Source organism: Tursiops truncatus, chromosome 18 (genome assembly GCF_011762595.2).
Source record: "Tursiops truncatus isolate mTurTru1 chromosome 18, mTurTru1.mat.Y, whole genome shotgun sequence".
NCBI classification, from domain to species: Eukaryota; Metazoa; Chordata; class Mammalia; order Artiodactyla; family Delphinidae; genus Tursiops; species Tursiops truncatus.
The window spans coordinates 5149587-5164109 of NC_047051.1; the positions used below are offsets into that span (position 1 = coordinate 5149587).

Consider the following 14523-nt stretch of genomic DNA (forward strand, 5'->3'; position numbering starts at 1 on the left):
CCAGCTACGAGGGAAGCATCTCGGGTCTTTATAAGTAAATGTAAAGCCTTGCTTGCACAGTTGTGCAGTTTTGGCTGACTTGTTCCTTGAGCCATCTAAGTTCAGTAGAACTTTGAACTTTTATAAACATTTTCCTCAAAGAGACACTACTCCCCAAGTCTGTGTGTGTGTGTCTAACTGGTCAATTCTATTAACTACATTATACCAATGTAGAATTTTTTCCCCAAAGCACTTGTATTATATTAACTAAGATTTTTTTTAAATTGGAAAATGGGATTGAAAATTGCCTTGTCCTTAAATTCATTGTCATGTGCATTAGCCCCTAAAGACAACTTGAAACTTGATGCTAAAGAGTTTACAAAGAGTCAAGAATTCACTGCTTGTTTTCAATAAATTATTTTGTATAGTAGATTCTTGTATTTAATGACTGAGGTAGAAAATGTTGTCTGTGTGTATATGTACTATTTCTTTTCAGAAACTCTCCCAGCCAGTTTTGTAGGAGAAACTACCATCCCTCTCAAAGTACCCCCTGATACCTAAAGTGTGGAGGACAGGACACTCCTGGTGCTCAAGATGAGGCTGGGTCTGGAGGTGCACAGAGTGGGGGCTGGGAGGGGCTGCGCCCTCTGTTTCGTCGTCTCTTGCCTTGTACTGAGGGGCCCCCAGGCAGCCATTGAACCTGCGCTGGTCGCTAAGGAACACAGGCTTTCTCTTCCTCCCATCTCATTGTGTATTGCGGGACTTCTAAGAATTAGAAGCATCAGTATGTTTTCTTCCTGGGTTCAACACTGCTTAATGCAGCTGAAAGGAAAACACTTTTTAAAGACCCTGAATTGATTAGGAAATCCCACACATTCTGGAATATTCTATATTTTCCCCATTCCTTGGCTCTTACCTCCAAGTATAGTTTATAATCATTTGATGAATCAGACACTGAGATGCACATGGGGTGGATGGCTTGTTTTCAGCAGACTGCTGCAGCCCTGACACAGCTGAGGGAAACGCCTTCAGCGGGCTGACCAGGCCTTCTGCTGAATAGGCCGTCCTTTGGATGGGGCTGCGATCCAAGAGCTCTGAAGGGTCCTTTAGGACAGTCTGCAGAAACCCGCAGATCTCTGGTATAAAATAAAGCTCTTTTAGGATTAAGAGAGTGATTTGCAGACCACGCGATGGGCGAGGTGGCTTTTCTGGTGTGTGGCGTGTTTACCGAAGGGCAGTGCGCCAGGTGCCAGGCCTCACTGAAGAAGGCTGCGGAGGCGAGCCCTAGAGGCTTTCTATCGCAATGTTTCCTTTTGTTCAATCGTTGTGATTTTTTTCCTTTTTGCATTTCGAACAGCTATTGGGTGAGAGTTTGAATTTTATAAAGAGATAACAAAATGCTTTCACAGAGTAAGAGACCTCAATAATTATTTTGACCTTACTTTCTTTGACTGAGTTTACTTCTCCCAACTAATCTTTTAGTAAGGCACGTGTATACTTTATATACTTTTAAACTTAATTGACCTATCAGACAGACACGTTGTTCCTGGCAATGGTATAATTCACAGGCTTTTCTATTTAGAGTTTACTATCTTCTAAGGTAGTTCTCTGCCATCCCCATCCCACCTGCACAGAGTTTTTTCAGTAAGAGATGCTTGTCTTCACAATACACGATTTACCGTGGCACATTTAACTAGGTCCTATAATATGAACTGAAAATGAATCACTGTATTTTCTGTGTGTGGCTCCTTAATCGGGATTTAAGAATAAATATTTGCAGAAATACTTACTACTTTGACAATGAGGTGACTTCATTATGAGGTCATTCCTCAGGTGAGGTGTTTTATGACCTGAGAGATAAGGTTTCCCTCTAAGAGCTAAACTAATAGAAGTCAGCCCACGTATTACCTGAAGAAGTCATCTCGCTGTAATAATAACCCACCCTCTGAGGTCACGCAGGATGGGTAGCTGTGGACATTTGAGACTGTCCAAGTCCAGGTGAGGAGACGGGAGTTCTGCCTTCACCACAGCGGTCTTGTCGTGACTGCAAATAATCGCAGTAAAACGTGCTGCCAGCCCTCCCATGGCCTTCCTCTCACGGGGCTCAGCTGTGTCGAGGCTGGGGTCTCGCCTTCACCAGAACTGTAGTGTCAGGGTCAGTTAAAGTCAACTGCCCGGGTTCACATCCCAGCCCCAGTTTCTTCACTCTTTATTTTCTCCTTATCAATGAAATAGTAGTTACCTAGAGGAGTTGTGAGGATTAAGTGTAAGACACATGGCACATAGGTACTGCTGCCATCATTATTTTTCATCATATCCCCAGTGGTGCATATTAAGTGCTTATTATATCGATATTCAAAGGAGAGTTTCCTTGAACCTGGGCAGCCCCATGTGTCACAAACGTGCAGATCTTCCATCAGTGCAGTTCCTAGCCCAGGAAACACCCTCCTCTTGTTTTGACCTGCGTCCCTGAATGAAAGGAAACTGTGGGGTCCGTGGCGATGGGGGGCTGTGCCCTGTTGACGTCAGAGCGCACACTGCTTCAGAATCCAGGAAGGATGTGAGCCGCGCAGTGTTCGGAAGAAAAAAGACACATTAACTTGTCAAAACCTTCTTTTCAGCGTGAGTGCAGGAGGTTTTGCCATAAGGAAATATTGTTTCCCAGCAGAGCTAAGCTTCCCTTTGCTTGCTTGTCTCAGGATTTCAGTTCAGTGTTCTGGAGGTTCTCATGACTTAGTTCAGTATGAGGAATAGTTATACTTGGAGACTAACATTTAATGTTAGATCAGATTACTCATACATTTGTATATGTGTAGGTCTTGGAGAACATACAGGAGGTTTGTTACTGATTCATTAATCTACAGGGAAACTTTAAAACATTCAAAATTTAGGTTTTCAGTTTTTTACATTTATGTTAATTTACATTTTGACAATATACTACAATTTGGTCCATGTTGAATAGTTACACTTTGTTTTTTAATACTTTAGATTATTACAGTCCATAGAACTTACTTTATATGTAAATCTTGATCATAACAATATGATTAGTGATTCTGCTGAAATAAAGGCAAGAAAATAAATTTTATGGAATAAAGATATATATAAATTTTCTGTCTTTCTGTATTCATCTAAATATTACCAACCCATTAAGAGAATAATCAACGTGTGCAGGGAGTTAATTCTATTATCTCATATTTCACTAACTTAAATTTTTAAAAATCATAGCTTTACACATTTTTTTGAAGTACAGCTGACTTACAATTTTATATTAGCTTCAGGTGTACAACATAGTGATTCTATATTTTTATACATTACAAAGCGATGGCCACGACAAGTCTGGTTACCATCTATCACCATACAGAGTTTACACATTTAAATTTTTATTGTAATGAAGGTGTATTTGTCATGGTAGGAGGAATGAGTATGTTTTATTTAATGGTTTTTAAATGTAACTTAAATATTTAGAAGTATGGTACATTGGCCCGAAAGTAAAGGCGGTTTTATAATATCTATTGATGAGGCACCGGTGGGGAGATGAGGAAGGGCTGGTGGAGAAGGTGACCTCTGACCTGAGCGTCCGGTGGTGAGGATGTAGCTGCAGGAAGAGCCCTGGGCAGGGTGCAGCCCAGGCAAAGCTTCCCATGCACACGACGGCAGATATGGTGCTGCCGTCCAGCCGCTGTCCCGGCCAAATTGGGCTTCTGGACTAGCAAAGCTACAGCCCACGAATGTGCTGTCTGGCTGCTGTAATAAAAAGACCATGGACTAAGTGGTTTAAACAGCAGACATTTATTTCTAACAGTTCTGGAGGCGGGAGGTCTGAGAGCCAGTTGCCAGCAGATTCGGTGTCTGGTGAGGGCCCATCTTCTCCCTGTGTCCCCACATGGCAGAAGGGAGGAAAGAGCTCTCTGGGGTCTCTTTTATAAGGGCACCAATCACCTCCCCCAAAGGCCCCACCTCCTAATACCATTACATCGGGAGCTAGGATTTCAACATCTAAGTTTGGGGAGGGAGGGACACAAACATTGAGTCCACAGCACTTTCCTTCACCATTTCGCAAGAAAGTATATGTTGAGGTCTTTTTTTGAGCAATTACTTGATATTTAGCTTCTCTGATATTATTTCTTTAAAAATCTCATTTTCTTGTGTTCTTCATTATTTAATTTTCTGTTGTTTCATTTTAGTTGCCTTAAATATCTTGCTACCCTTTCGCTATAGTGATATAGTTAACTCTCAGTTGATTTATGTGAGTATAAAGGACCACAGACCCAGATAACTCAAAACTAATTTGTTTGACTTTGGATTTTAAGGCGATTTAGCACCAGATTTGTGTTCCCACCCGGGTTTTATTTAAGCTGCTATTATGATCAGTGTACGTTGTACAAGGATGTACCAGCTGGCTAATGGGATGAACAGGCAGGCCTGAAGAAGCTGAGCTAGGATGGAAAATTGTCTGTGGATAATACACACATGGATCATTGAAAATCGATTGTAGCTTGTTCCTGTGCCCAAGAAACTGTCTGCTTAATGACCTGGCTTTCTGGGACTTCTTGTTTGCACCGGACTGTCTATTCTAATACAATGGATTTGTTTTACAAAGAAACCTTTAAGATGCTTAAAGGATCTAAGCATAAAAATTATGGTACTTAAATTTGTGTCTGAAATTTAATTGTTCAAGTCCTTGTTGTAGTTAGTTCTTATATATTCTCCTACTGTTTGCTGTTCCTGTATTTTAATTGCAGTTTACACTTCTGTTTCACAATCTCATTAAAAACTATCTTGTTTCATGATGCCGATGTTTCATAATCTTTGATAATTTAAGTATCTAGCCTCTGTGATAATGTGTGGTAGAAACTGACTTTGTTATTTCCTTACCCGAGAATTCATTAGCGAGAGTTCCAGAAAAAAACAACAGAGGCTACAGGAGTGAGGAAAACTACCTGACTTTCTAATTTTTTTTCCTGTTGATTTTGAAGGTGATGTTGTTATTTCAAGGACAAAACACATGATTGCTAGAAGTTGCTTTCCTATTTGGAAGGAAAGCCCTGCAGAAGGAGCTCGTGCAGAGTGTGGGTGGGACACAGCGAATGCCCCACATTCTTAGGACAAAGTCTGAGCAGCCCTCCGTTCCTCTGCCTCTGCAGTTCTCTGAATGAGTGCGGAAGCAGTGGCAGCTCTGTCAGGGCTTTTTTTTTTTTTTTCCCCTTTTGCATTTACTTTATTTTTTGCCTTTTAATGATAATGAGAAAAGGGCTTCTCCAGGACTTGTCGTGCAAATGTTTGTGGAGGAGACGGGAAGTATGATAGGAAGATGGAGGGCAGGTACCCTTAAACCCACAGGTCCTTTTGTTTTGTTTTGGTCCTCCCCACCGCTCTCAGTGTCCCCGGTACCTCCTTCCTCATCTGAACACTGGTCGTGATGACTATGTTGTCATGTTCAGATGGGACAGTGCTTTGTAAACCGTAAAGCTCGTGACAACATGAGTTGTCCAAACAGTAACAAACGCCTCAGTCGCAGGCAGTCTGCTGGGCCTGGGTTCTGCCCTGTCTGCTCCCGACCTGTCACCGTCTTTCCTCACTGGTGAACTGGTTCACCCCAGGCAGTCTTTCTCATACTTACACCTTCTTTTCTCTTGGGCTGTCGTTGTAAGTCAGAAGGTATCCTTAATCACGGCAGAGAAAGTTAAGCACAGCACTGGAGACAGTTTTCAGTGAAATCACAACTACAGAAGAATCCACGTCCAACTTCACGCTCTGGAAGGTGCCTAGACTAGGCCTGCAGGATCTCGGCACGGTTCTTGACCGAGTATTGCTTCCTGCAGATGTACAGCATCCCAACTGTAGCGTGATACAAACTGGCTTTCGTAGGCATGTCCAGAAAGCTGGGCAAACGTTTTAACAGTTTTTATGGGAAAATGCATTCTACTTCATCTGTCACTGATACATAGTTTGTTCATAATTGGGGAACTGCCCAAGCAGGTTCTTTCACTGATGATTTTTAACTGTGTCTGTTGTCAGGAGAGAGGACATATGGATGGATCCAGGATGATTGATTTTCTGGTTGTTTTTTTTGTTTTTTTGAAAGCTACCACTCTAATTGATGGGAAGGCAGGGGTGTATTTGGCATATTTTTACCCTTTGGTTTTTTTTTGCTTACATCTATAAGGGTGAAGAAGGATCTCTGTTTTGGAGCCAGAGAGGATAAATCTTTCCCGAAATACTCTATGAGACAAAGTCCTCAGATCACATCCATAGGATGTATTATTATTTTAAAGAGATGGAAGAAGACTCTGTGGTGTCACATGCACTTAGTATTCCCGACACCTGGAGGCTGGGCTATGACACCTGATCTGATTGAGTCCAGGCGCAAGAAGCAGACAAGCTGGTCAGCGTTTCAGTTTTTCATCAGCCCATCCGTGGGCCCTCCCAGGATGGATTAGAAAGTGTCCAGCTGCTGAGTTAGCTGAAATGGCATTTTTTTTAAAGATCTCACTATTAATAGGAGTTTATTAAAACTTGTGTAAATTATAGAAAAATAGCCAGATATATCTGTTGAGGATGAAGAGGGTGGTGAAATAGTTTGAAAGAATACTATTAGAAATATGGAGGTGAATACCAGGAGAAACAGATAAGAAGCAGTTGAAATTGGTTTTTTTGGTGGGTAAGGAAGGCTGATGCAGAAGACTGCTGTATTTCATTTTAAGTCTTTAAATAATATTTTTCTCTTTAAGCTATATGCATGCTTTGATAAAATAAAAATCAGTATAAAATAAAACATTCTTATAAACTAACAGAATGGTAATATCATTGAGGACTATGCGAATTGTACCTAGAGTAGTACTGTAAGAGTGTAACTAAATGTTTTTATATAGAATCAATATATAATTATTGATATTATATTATATTTTAATAATATAATTATTATATTATAATAATTATAATCATTACAATTATAATAATATAATTATATTTATAATTATTAAAAAAGTTTCAAATTTTGTGATTAGAATTACAGTTCTGTCTTTGGACTATTGTTGTTTGCAACGTGATCCCTCTCTTTTTCTTAACTTTATTATTGCTGTATCATAGGTAATATTAAGGTCAGGGATGACCATGGTCCTATCTTACTACCCATGACACCTTGCACAGGATTATATGTGGTGAAGTCTCAGAGTATGGTTGATAAATATGTCTTCTAGGCTTTTAAAAAGCCTCTTTCTAAAAATTACACAAATAATACAGATTCACTCTAGAAAAAACAGAAAATGCAGAGAAGCAAACAAAAAACTAAAAATCTGCCCCAAACTTATCGTTTTGGTAACATCCCTCCAAATGTTTCCCTGTGCAATAGGTACATGTAAATAAATTTAAATAAAATTATCCTATACATACTCTTTTGTTCCCAGATTTATACACTTAACATGTTATGAATGTCTTGCTGTGCCAAGCATTTGTCTTCATTTTTAACAACTGCCTAATCTTCCGCTGTGTGGATATGCCATGATTTATTTAAACAATCCCTTTTTAGTAACCGTTTAAGCTTTCTCTTCTTTTTCTTTAGCTGTTAAGGTTTTGAATGCGTATCCTTGTACATATAGTTTTGCATACTTAGTTGAATTTTTCTTAGAATAAGGTGGAATTTTTAGGTCAACATGTATGTTTTATTTTTACGGCTCTTTATCACGTTTCCAGTTGTTCTCCAGAAATGTTATATCAGCTTTAGTCCCCGTTGGTAGAGAAAAGAATATCCATTTCTCCATTCCCTCACTAACTGATGAGCAGAAACAGATTCATCATTGTTGGGTTAATTAGTATTTCTTAGAATAATAGTGCGTTTGAACATTTTTAATATGGATATAATTCGTCATTTTGCCTTTAATTTTCTCTTCAGTGCTCTTCCCCTATATGGAAAAGGTTTCTTTTTAATTTTTATGTATTCAAAACTATCAGCCATTTTAAAACATTTTTTTAAATTTCTCCCCCAATTTTGAAGTTTAATGCTTCAAAAGCTCTTTCTTTCCCAGGATCACATACGTGGAACAAATTGATTTTCAGAATTTACTGGGGTGACTAAAATTCTCTCAAATTTCTTCCTTTTTCCCACCAGGAAAGCAATAGAAGAACTCCTTAAAGAGGCAAAACGTGGGAAAACAAGAGCAGAGACAATGGGACCTATGGGCTGGTAAGTTCTTGAGTCATCTTCCTTAAAATTTAAACTCATGTATATATTAAAGAGAAAAGTTTTCTTTAGCATATACAGGGAACGTAGAACCGTGGACGCAGAGGAACTCACTCAGAGGCAAGTGGTAGAGCAGGGACACTGCTGAGGGCTGCAGCCACGGAAGTGGGCAGAGGGGTGAGAACAGAGAACACTTGTCATGGTGTTGTCACCCTTTGGTCCACAAGTCCCCAAGAGATATGATGACGCGGCTGTGCCTAAGGCCACCTGAGTGACAGTAATATTATGTCAGTGTTCATTGTTTAAGAACTTCTATCTTAATTATAGTCCTCAGTAAATTAAGATTTATAATTTTAAGTATTTTGATTTTGTGACAGTTCAGCTGTGTAGCACTAAAGTTTACCATTGCAGTTGCTATACAAAACAGAGCTTACTAAAACTTAATAATATAGACAAAGGAAGAATTTAACCTTAAGAATCAAGTCTACTCTTCTAAGCGTTACTTTAGCAATAGCATTCTCATCCAATAAACATGCTGGCTTACGTCTTTTATCCACAATTTAAAATTCACTATAATGGAGTATTGTGGGCCGTGAAAACGTGTAAAATGTAAAAATGGGACAGGAGTAGAAGCTAGATCTCTGTGGATTTGACTCTTAGAACCAAGCACAGGGTTTATGTCAAATATAAAACAAGGTTCAGTCAAAGTTAAAGAAATAAGAGGGCAAAGGCAGTTCCTAAAAATCAAGAAACATAAAATAAATGGACCTCAGTAAGCCATTGAGCAGATGGCTTAGCCACACGTGGAGGAACTGTTTCAGGTGATCTGAAATTTGACTGTATTTCCAAAGGCAGAAAAGAACTAGAAAGAAATCTTAAATTGTTTCCAGTTATCACGTTGTTGGTAATAACGTTGACATTGTTATTCTGAAAATATTGTATAGTAGGATAAAGCAAATAAGTAAATGTTTATTTGTTATAGATACCAAAATTTTCAATGTAAAAGATACAACTATAAAATCAAAGATATAAAAATCTGTACTCCTAAATATTAATTGGAAATATCAGTATGAAGTTGTGCTAGATTTTCTCTTTAAAAGAGAGAAAAGCTTTTCTAGCTCTGTTCACAGAAAAGTCCTGGAAACAATGACCATCCACTCAGTAGCAGTGAGTGTCCCTGGCACCCAGGGGTGGTGTATAAATTCTACTGTGGTATATATAATTCCATTTCTCACTGAACGAAGAGAGAGCCTTAGAGAAATAACTGGCTGCCGATCTGAGGCCGTTAGCCTGGAGTTAGCCAAACTGCAAGCTAGCTGTCACAGCCTCCAGCACTGCCCTCACTTCTCATGCCAACCGCAAGTTCCGGGAGCTCCCAAAACTATCCTCAGCTTCAGTAATTTGCTAGACCACACACAGTTCACAGAAAGCTATTATACTCATGGTTACAGTTTATTACAGGGAAAGGATACAGATTAAAATCAGCCAGAATAAGGGATGCAAAGGGCACAGTCAGGAAAGGTTCCAGACACAGAGCCGCTGTTGTCCACCCCGTGGAGTCAGGACCCACACATTACCCTCCCAGCACCAACATGTGACAATGCACTTGGCATACTGACAACCAAGGAAGCGTACCTGAGCCTCGGTGTCCAAAGTTTTTCAGGGGGTTCCATTACTTAGGTATGATTGATTGATTGCTCACATGGTTGACAGCAGTCTCCACAGTACCCCAGATTTCCACCCTCAATCATGTGGTGTGTCTCTGGCATGGCCAGCCCTCCCTGTAAGACTATCAGTTGTGGCCAGCTCCACCCTAAACAAAGACGTTTCTGTCAGGTATGACATTGCCTCCCAGAATTGATATTACCTCCCAGAAGCCAGGGCAAAGGCCAGACCTCTCTGTGGGCAAGACCACACTGTTTACTACATAGATAGGAAATGTATAAGAAGAGCCAGAAAATCTTATCAGATCAGAAAGTAAAACTGTCAGAAACTACTGTAGTCATGTCAGAAAGACACAGGAACCAACTTGAAAGGCCTCCCACTAGTCAAAGATGGGATAATTTAATCACCAAAGAATAAAGCAATAATGAGTGAGATAACCTAAAATATGTTCAAATCCATAAGGTCATAATAAAAATCACATCAAGAAGCTTTTGGATGAGGCTAAGGGGCCAAATTATTATAAAACTGGTAAATAGTGAGGAAGAGCCGAGCATTTATCCTGTTCCTTGTACAAGTTATACTTCAAAGTTACAAAATAATTGATGAAAGAAAACTTCCTTATAGAATTGCAACTGTTAAATGTAGGACTATAGAGTAAGATTATCATCACTTGAATAACAACTCAATTACAAGACAAACTATCTAATTTAAAAATGGACAAAAGATTTGAACAAACACTTCACCAAAAAGGATATCAAATTGGCCGATAAGCATTTGAAAAGATACTCAAATCATTAGTTATCAGGAAAATGCAAATTAAAACCACAGTTACTTATTCACTACACATGCACTAGATTGGCCAAAATAAAAAAAAAGACTGACAGCACCAAATAAAGAGGAGGATTTGGAACAACGAGAATGCTCACATATTGCTGGTGGAAATGTAAATCATACAGCCACTTGGAAAAACAACTGGTAGTTTCTTATACATATGCACTCACCATACAGAATTCTTCTTCAAACCACCTATCAGAGAGCTGACAATGTAAGCCCACACGGAAATCTGTCCAGTAATGTCCATAGCAGTTTTATTCATGATAGCTCAAAACTGGAAACAACCCAAATGACCATCAGCTGATGAGTGGATACACAGTTGTAACATCCATACATTCCACACTCATCAATAACGAAAAGGAACAGAACTACTGATACACACTGCATGGATGAATCTCAAGCATTTTGCTCATGAAAGAAGCCAGACTCAAAACATTACACATTATAAGATTCCATTTATATGACATTCTAGAAAAGCCAAAACCACAGGGACAGAAAACCCATCGGTTGCCAGGAGGTAGGGGCTGAAGGACTGAATTTCCTGCAGAACTTTTCTGGGTGCTGGGAATGCTCTATATCTTGACTGTTGTGATGATCACACGACTACACACATTTGTCAAAACTCATCACACTATTTACTTAAAAGGATAAATTTTAATTTGTATAAACTATACCTCAGTAAACCTGATGTAAAAATAAAAAGAATGTCGTTATTCTACAATCCCTAATGATACACTGGATCTAGGCAAAGATCATCACCGGTTGCTAAATCTATCAGATGAGAAGCTGATGGGGAACTTTCTGATGAGTGGGTCAGGCTGACGACACCTGGACTCATCCATCAATCTTTATACCACAAGAAGATGCAATAGGAAGAGGGTACCGCCACTTATGGGACATCCTTGTAAAGAACTTGAACGTGAATCTGATCAAGTCTCTAGTTAGAACTACTAGTTTGCAGGAAACAGAGGGCAGAGGAACATACTAAATGATATTATAGAGATAAAATTACAAAAATGTGGGGAATTCTACAGGACAAACAAACCAGTTTCTTTAACAAATGAATTGCAAGGAGAAAAGGAGGAGGAGTATCCTATGACTTAATAGATTTGGGACACATCTATGTGTATACCTTGTTTGGATCCTTATCCAAACTAATTGAAACAAGGGTATTTGATGATATTAAGGAATTGATGTTGATTTTTTTTTTTAGGTGTGATAATAGGATTGCTGTTATTATTATTATTTATTTATTTATTTTGCGGTACGCGGGCCTCTCACTGTTGTGGCCTCTCCCGTTGCGGAGCACGGGCTCCGGATGCGCAGGCTCAGCGGCCATGGCTCACGGGCCCAGCTGCTCCGCGGCATGTGGGATCTTCCTGGACTGGGGCACGAACCCGTATCCCCTGCATCGGCAGGCAGACTCTCAACCACTACGCCACCAGGGAAGCCCTGTTATTTTATTTTTTAAAAGCTATTATCTTTTAGAAGTTCATTCTGATGTATTTATGGATGCAGTGGTATAATAAGATGAAATGATCCAATGTGAGTCAATCTTTGTGTAACATTTGTAATCATTTTAGATTTCAGTGAAATAGCGACCTCCTAGGATATGGTAAAAATTTGGTAAGATAATGTATGTGGAAACACTCAGCATAGTTCCCGGCATGGAGCAGTCAGTTACTAAATGTTAGTTAAATCTGCTCTTAACTTCTTTTTTCGTTTGTTTGGATTTTTTATTGCCATATAAAGGGCCATCTAACTGGTCTGGACTAAAATAAATAAGTGTTCTAGATGTACCAGGCCAGGTGGAGTGAATATCAGTTTCAATGCCAATTTCAGACAAAGGATACTCATTGAATGGTCAACGTTTTCTACCATTTCTATGAATTTTTCCTCAAATACAGTTTTTTTCATGTATAAATTTAAATGCCATATTTTTAAATATCCCACAAGATTTTTAGATATGACATTGCTATTTTTAAATTGCAGTTACAAATCTTATTTTTCAGTGACAGAATTATAATTCCTTAAAAATTAGAAGTTGTGGGCTTCCCTGGTGGCTCAGTGGTTGAGAGTCCGCCTGCCGATGCAGGGGATACGGGTTTGTGCCCCGGTCTGGGAAGATCCCACATGCCGCAGAGCGGCTGGGCCCGTGAGCCATGGCCGCTGAGCCTGCGTGTCCGGAGCCTGTGCTCCGCGGCGGGAGAGGGCACGGCAGTGAGAGACCCGCGTACCAAAAAAAAAAAAAAATTAGAAGTTGTATTTACAAGAATGAGCATATCCTTTTTTTTTCTAGTTGGAACTAAATAAGGAGGAACATAGATTTAAATGGTTGATTGCTCCAGTTAAACGTTGATTCATCGGATCTCCTGACTTGGTGTATATAACCACCTATGTGGTTGGCTGTTTTCTTTTTACCTTTTGACCCCTTGACTCCCCTACCCCTGCCTCTGGCGACCACCAATCTGCTCTGTTATCTATGAGCTTGATTTTTTTTTTTTTTTTTTTTAGGACTCCACATATAAGTGAGATCATACGGTATCTGTCCTTCTCTGTTGGACTTATTTCACTTAGCGTAACGTCCTCAAGGTCCATCCATGTTGCCACACGTGGCAAGATTTCATTCTTTTTTATGCCTGAATAGTATTCCATTGTATGTGTATACCACAATTTATCCATTCACCCATCAGTGGACACTTAGCTTGTTTCCGTATCTTGGCTGTTGTATATAAAGCTGCAGTGAACACGTGGGTGCAGATATCTTTTTGAGTTAGTGTTTTCTTTTTCTTCAGATAAATACCCGGAAGTAGAATTGCTGGATCATACGGTAGTTCTATTTTTTAATTTTCTGAGGAAGCTCCATACTGCTTTCCGTAGTGGCTGCACCAATTTACATTCCCACCAACAGTGCACAAGTGTCCCATTTGCTTCACGTCTTCACCAATACATGTTATTTCTTACTTCTCTTATCTTCTTTCCAGCCCTCTGTCCTTAAGAGAGGAGAGGTAAGGTGCCCCTACTAATACGAATTAGATTCGTGCAAACTTTGGTAGGGGCAGGCTGCTTTGGGTTTTGGTGTAAGGCAGGACCTCGATCGGGCTGACAGTAGTCATTGGTCCATTTTAATATCTTTTGTGAAAGAATCAGCCTAAAGCTACATCATAAATTCAGATGACTTGCCAAGTGGATGAGAAAATATCAGTCAGGGTTCTTGCCAGATGAGGAATGTCGAAGGGGATCACTTGTTACTAGGCAGCTCTCCTGATGGAAGTCATTTATCCTGACAACCTTAGTGCCACTTACTGGCTCGGCAGAACTTTCTGAGGGTCAAAGAACTAGTCTGTCAGCATCAGCTCTGCTTTTCCTGAGGAGAGTTGCCATATGCACAGGCCAGCTTGAGATCTGTCGGGTACTGACTGACCTCCTCTCTGGGCAGCATATCAGTTCGATTGGCTGTTCCAGTGTTCTGGAGGACCCGGGCTCCTTCCAGTTTTCCAAATCTCCCAACCAAAGGGTGTGATTCTTTTCCACACTTTAGTTAGCAGAAACGAAGAAGCGGAAGAGGCATGCCCCCACCCCCTTCAAGCACACTTCCCAGGAGTCATCTGTGCCATTTCTACATGGACCCCATTGGCCAGAATTTAGCCTCATGTCTACACCAGCTACAAGGCCAGGAACTCAGTCTTTTCTTCTCAGTCAGTCATGTGGCAGATAAAATCTGAGGTTCTTTTACTACAGAAGAAAGGAAGAACGGATATTGGGGGGCAACTAGCAGCCTCTTCCCAAGAAGGGCGGGAGAAGGATGTTGAAAAGAGAGTAAAAACTGGCAGACAAAGTAAGATGACTCCAGATTTACAAGAGGT

The 14523-nt window shown here is 40.0% G+C and overlaps 1 protein-coding gene across 1 annotated transcript in view; it reads left to right on the forward strand.

Annotated features, from left to right (window-relative positions):
* Nucleotides 1-14523, forward strand: part of LOC109550254 (RNA polymerase I and III subunit D) — a 41807-nt gene that overhangs the window by 17010 nt on the left and 10274 nt on the right. The window contains exon 2 of the mRNA XM_033843660.2: nt 8087-8161. Coding sequence (XP_033699551.1) covers nt 8087-8161 — 75 coding nt within the window. The remainder of the gene's footprint in view (nt 1-8086; nt 8162-14523) is intronic.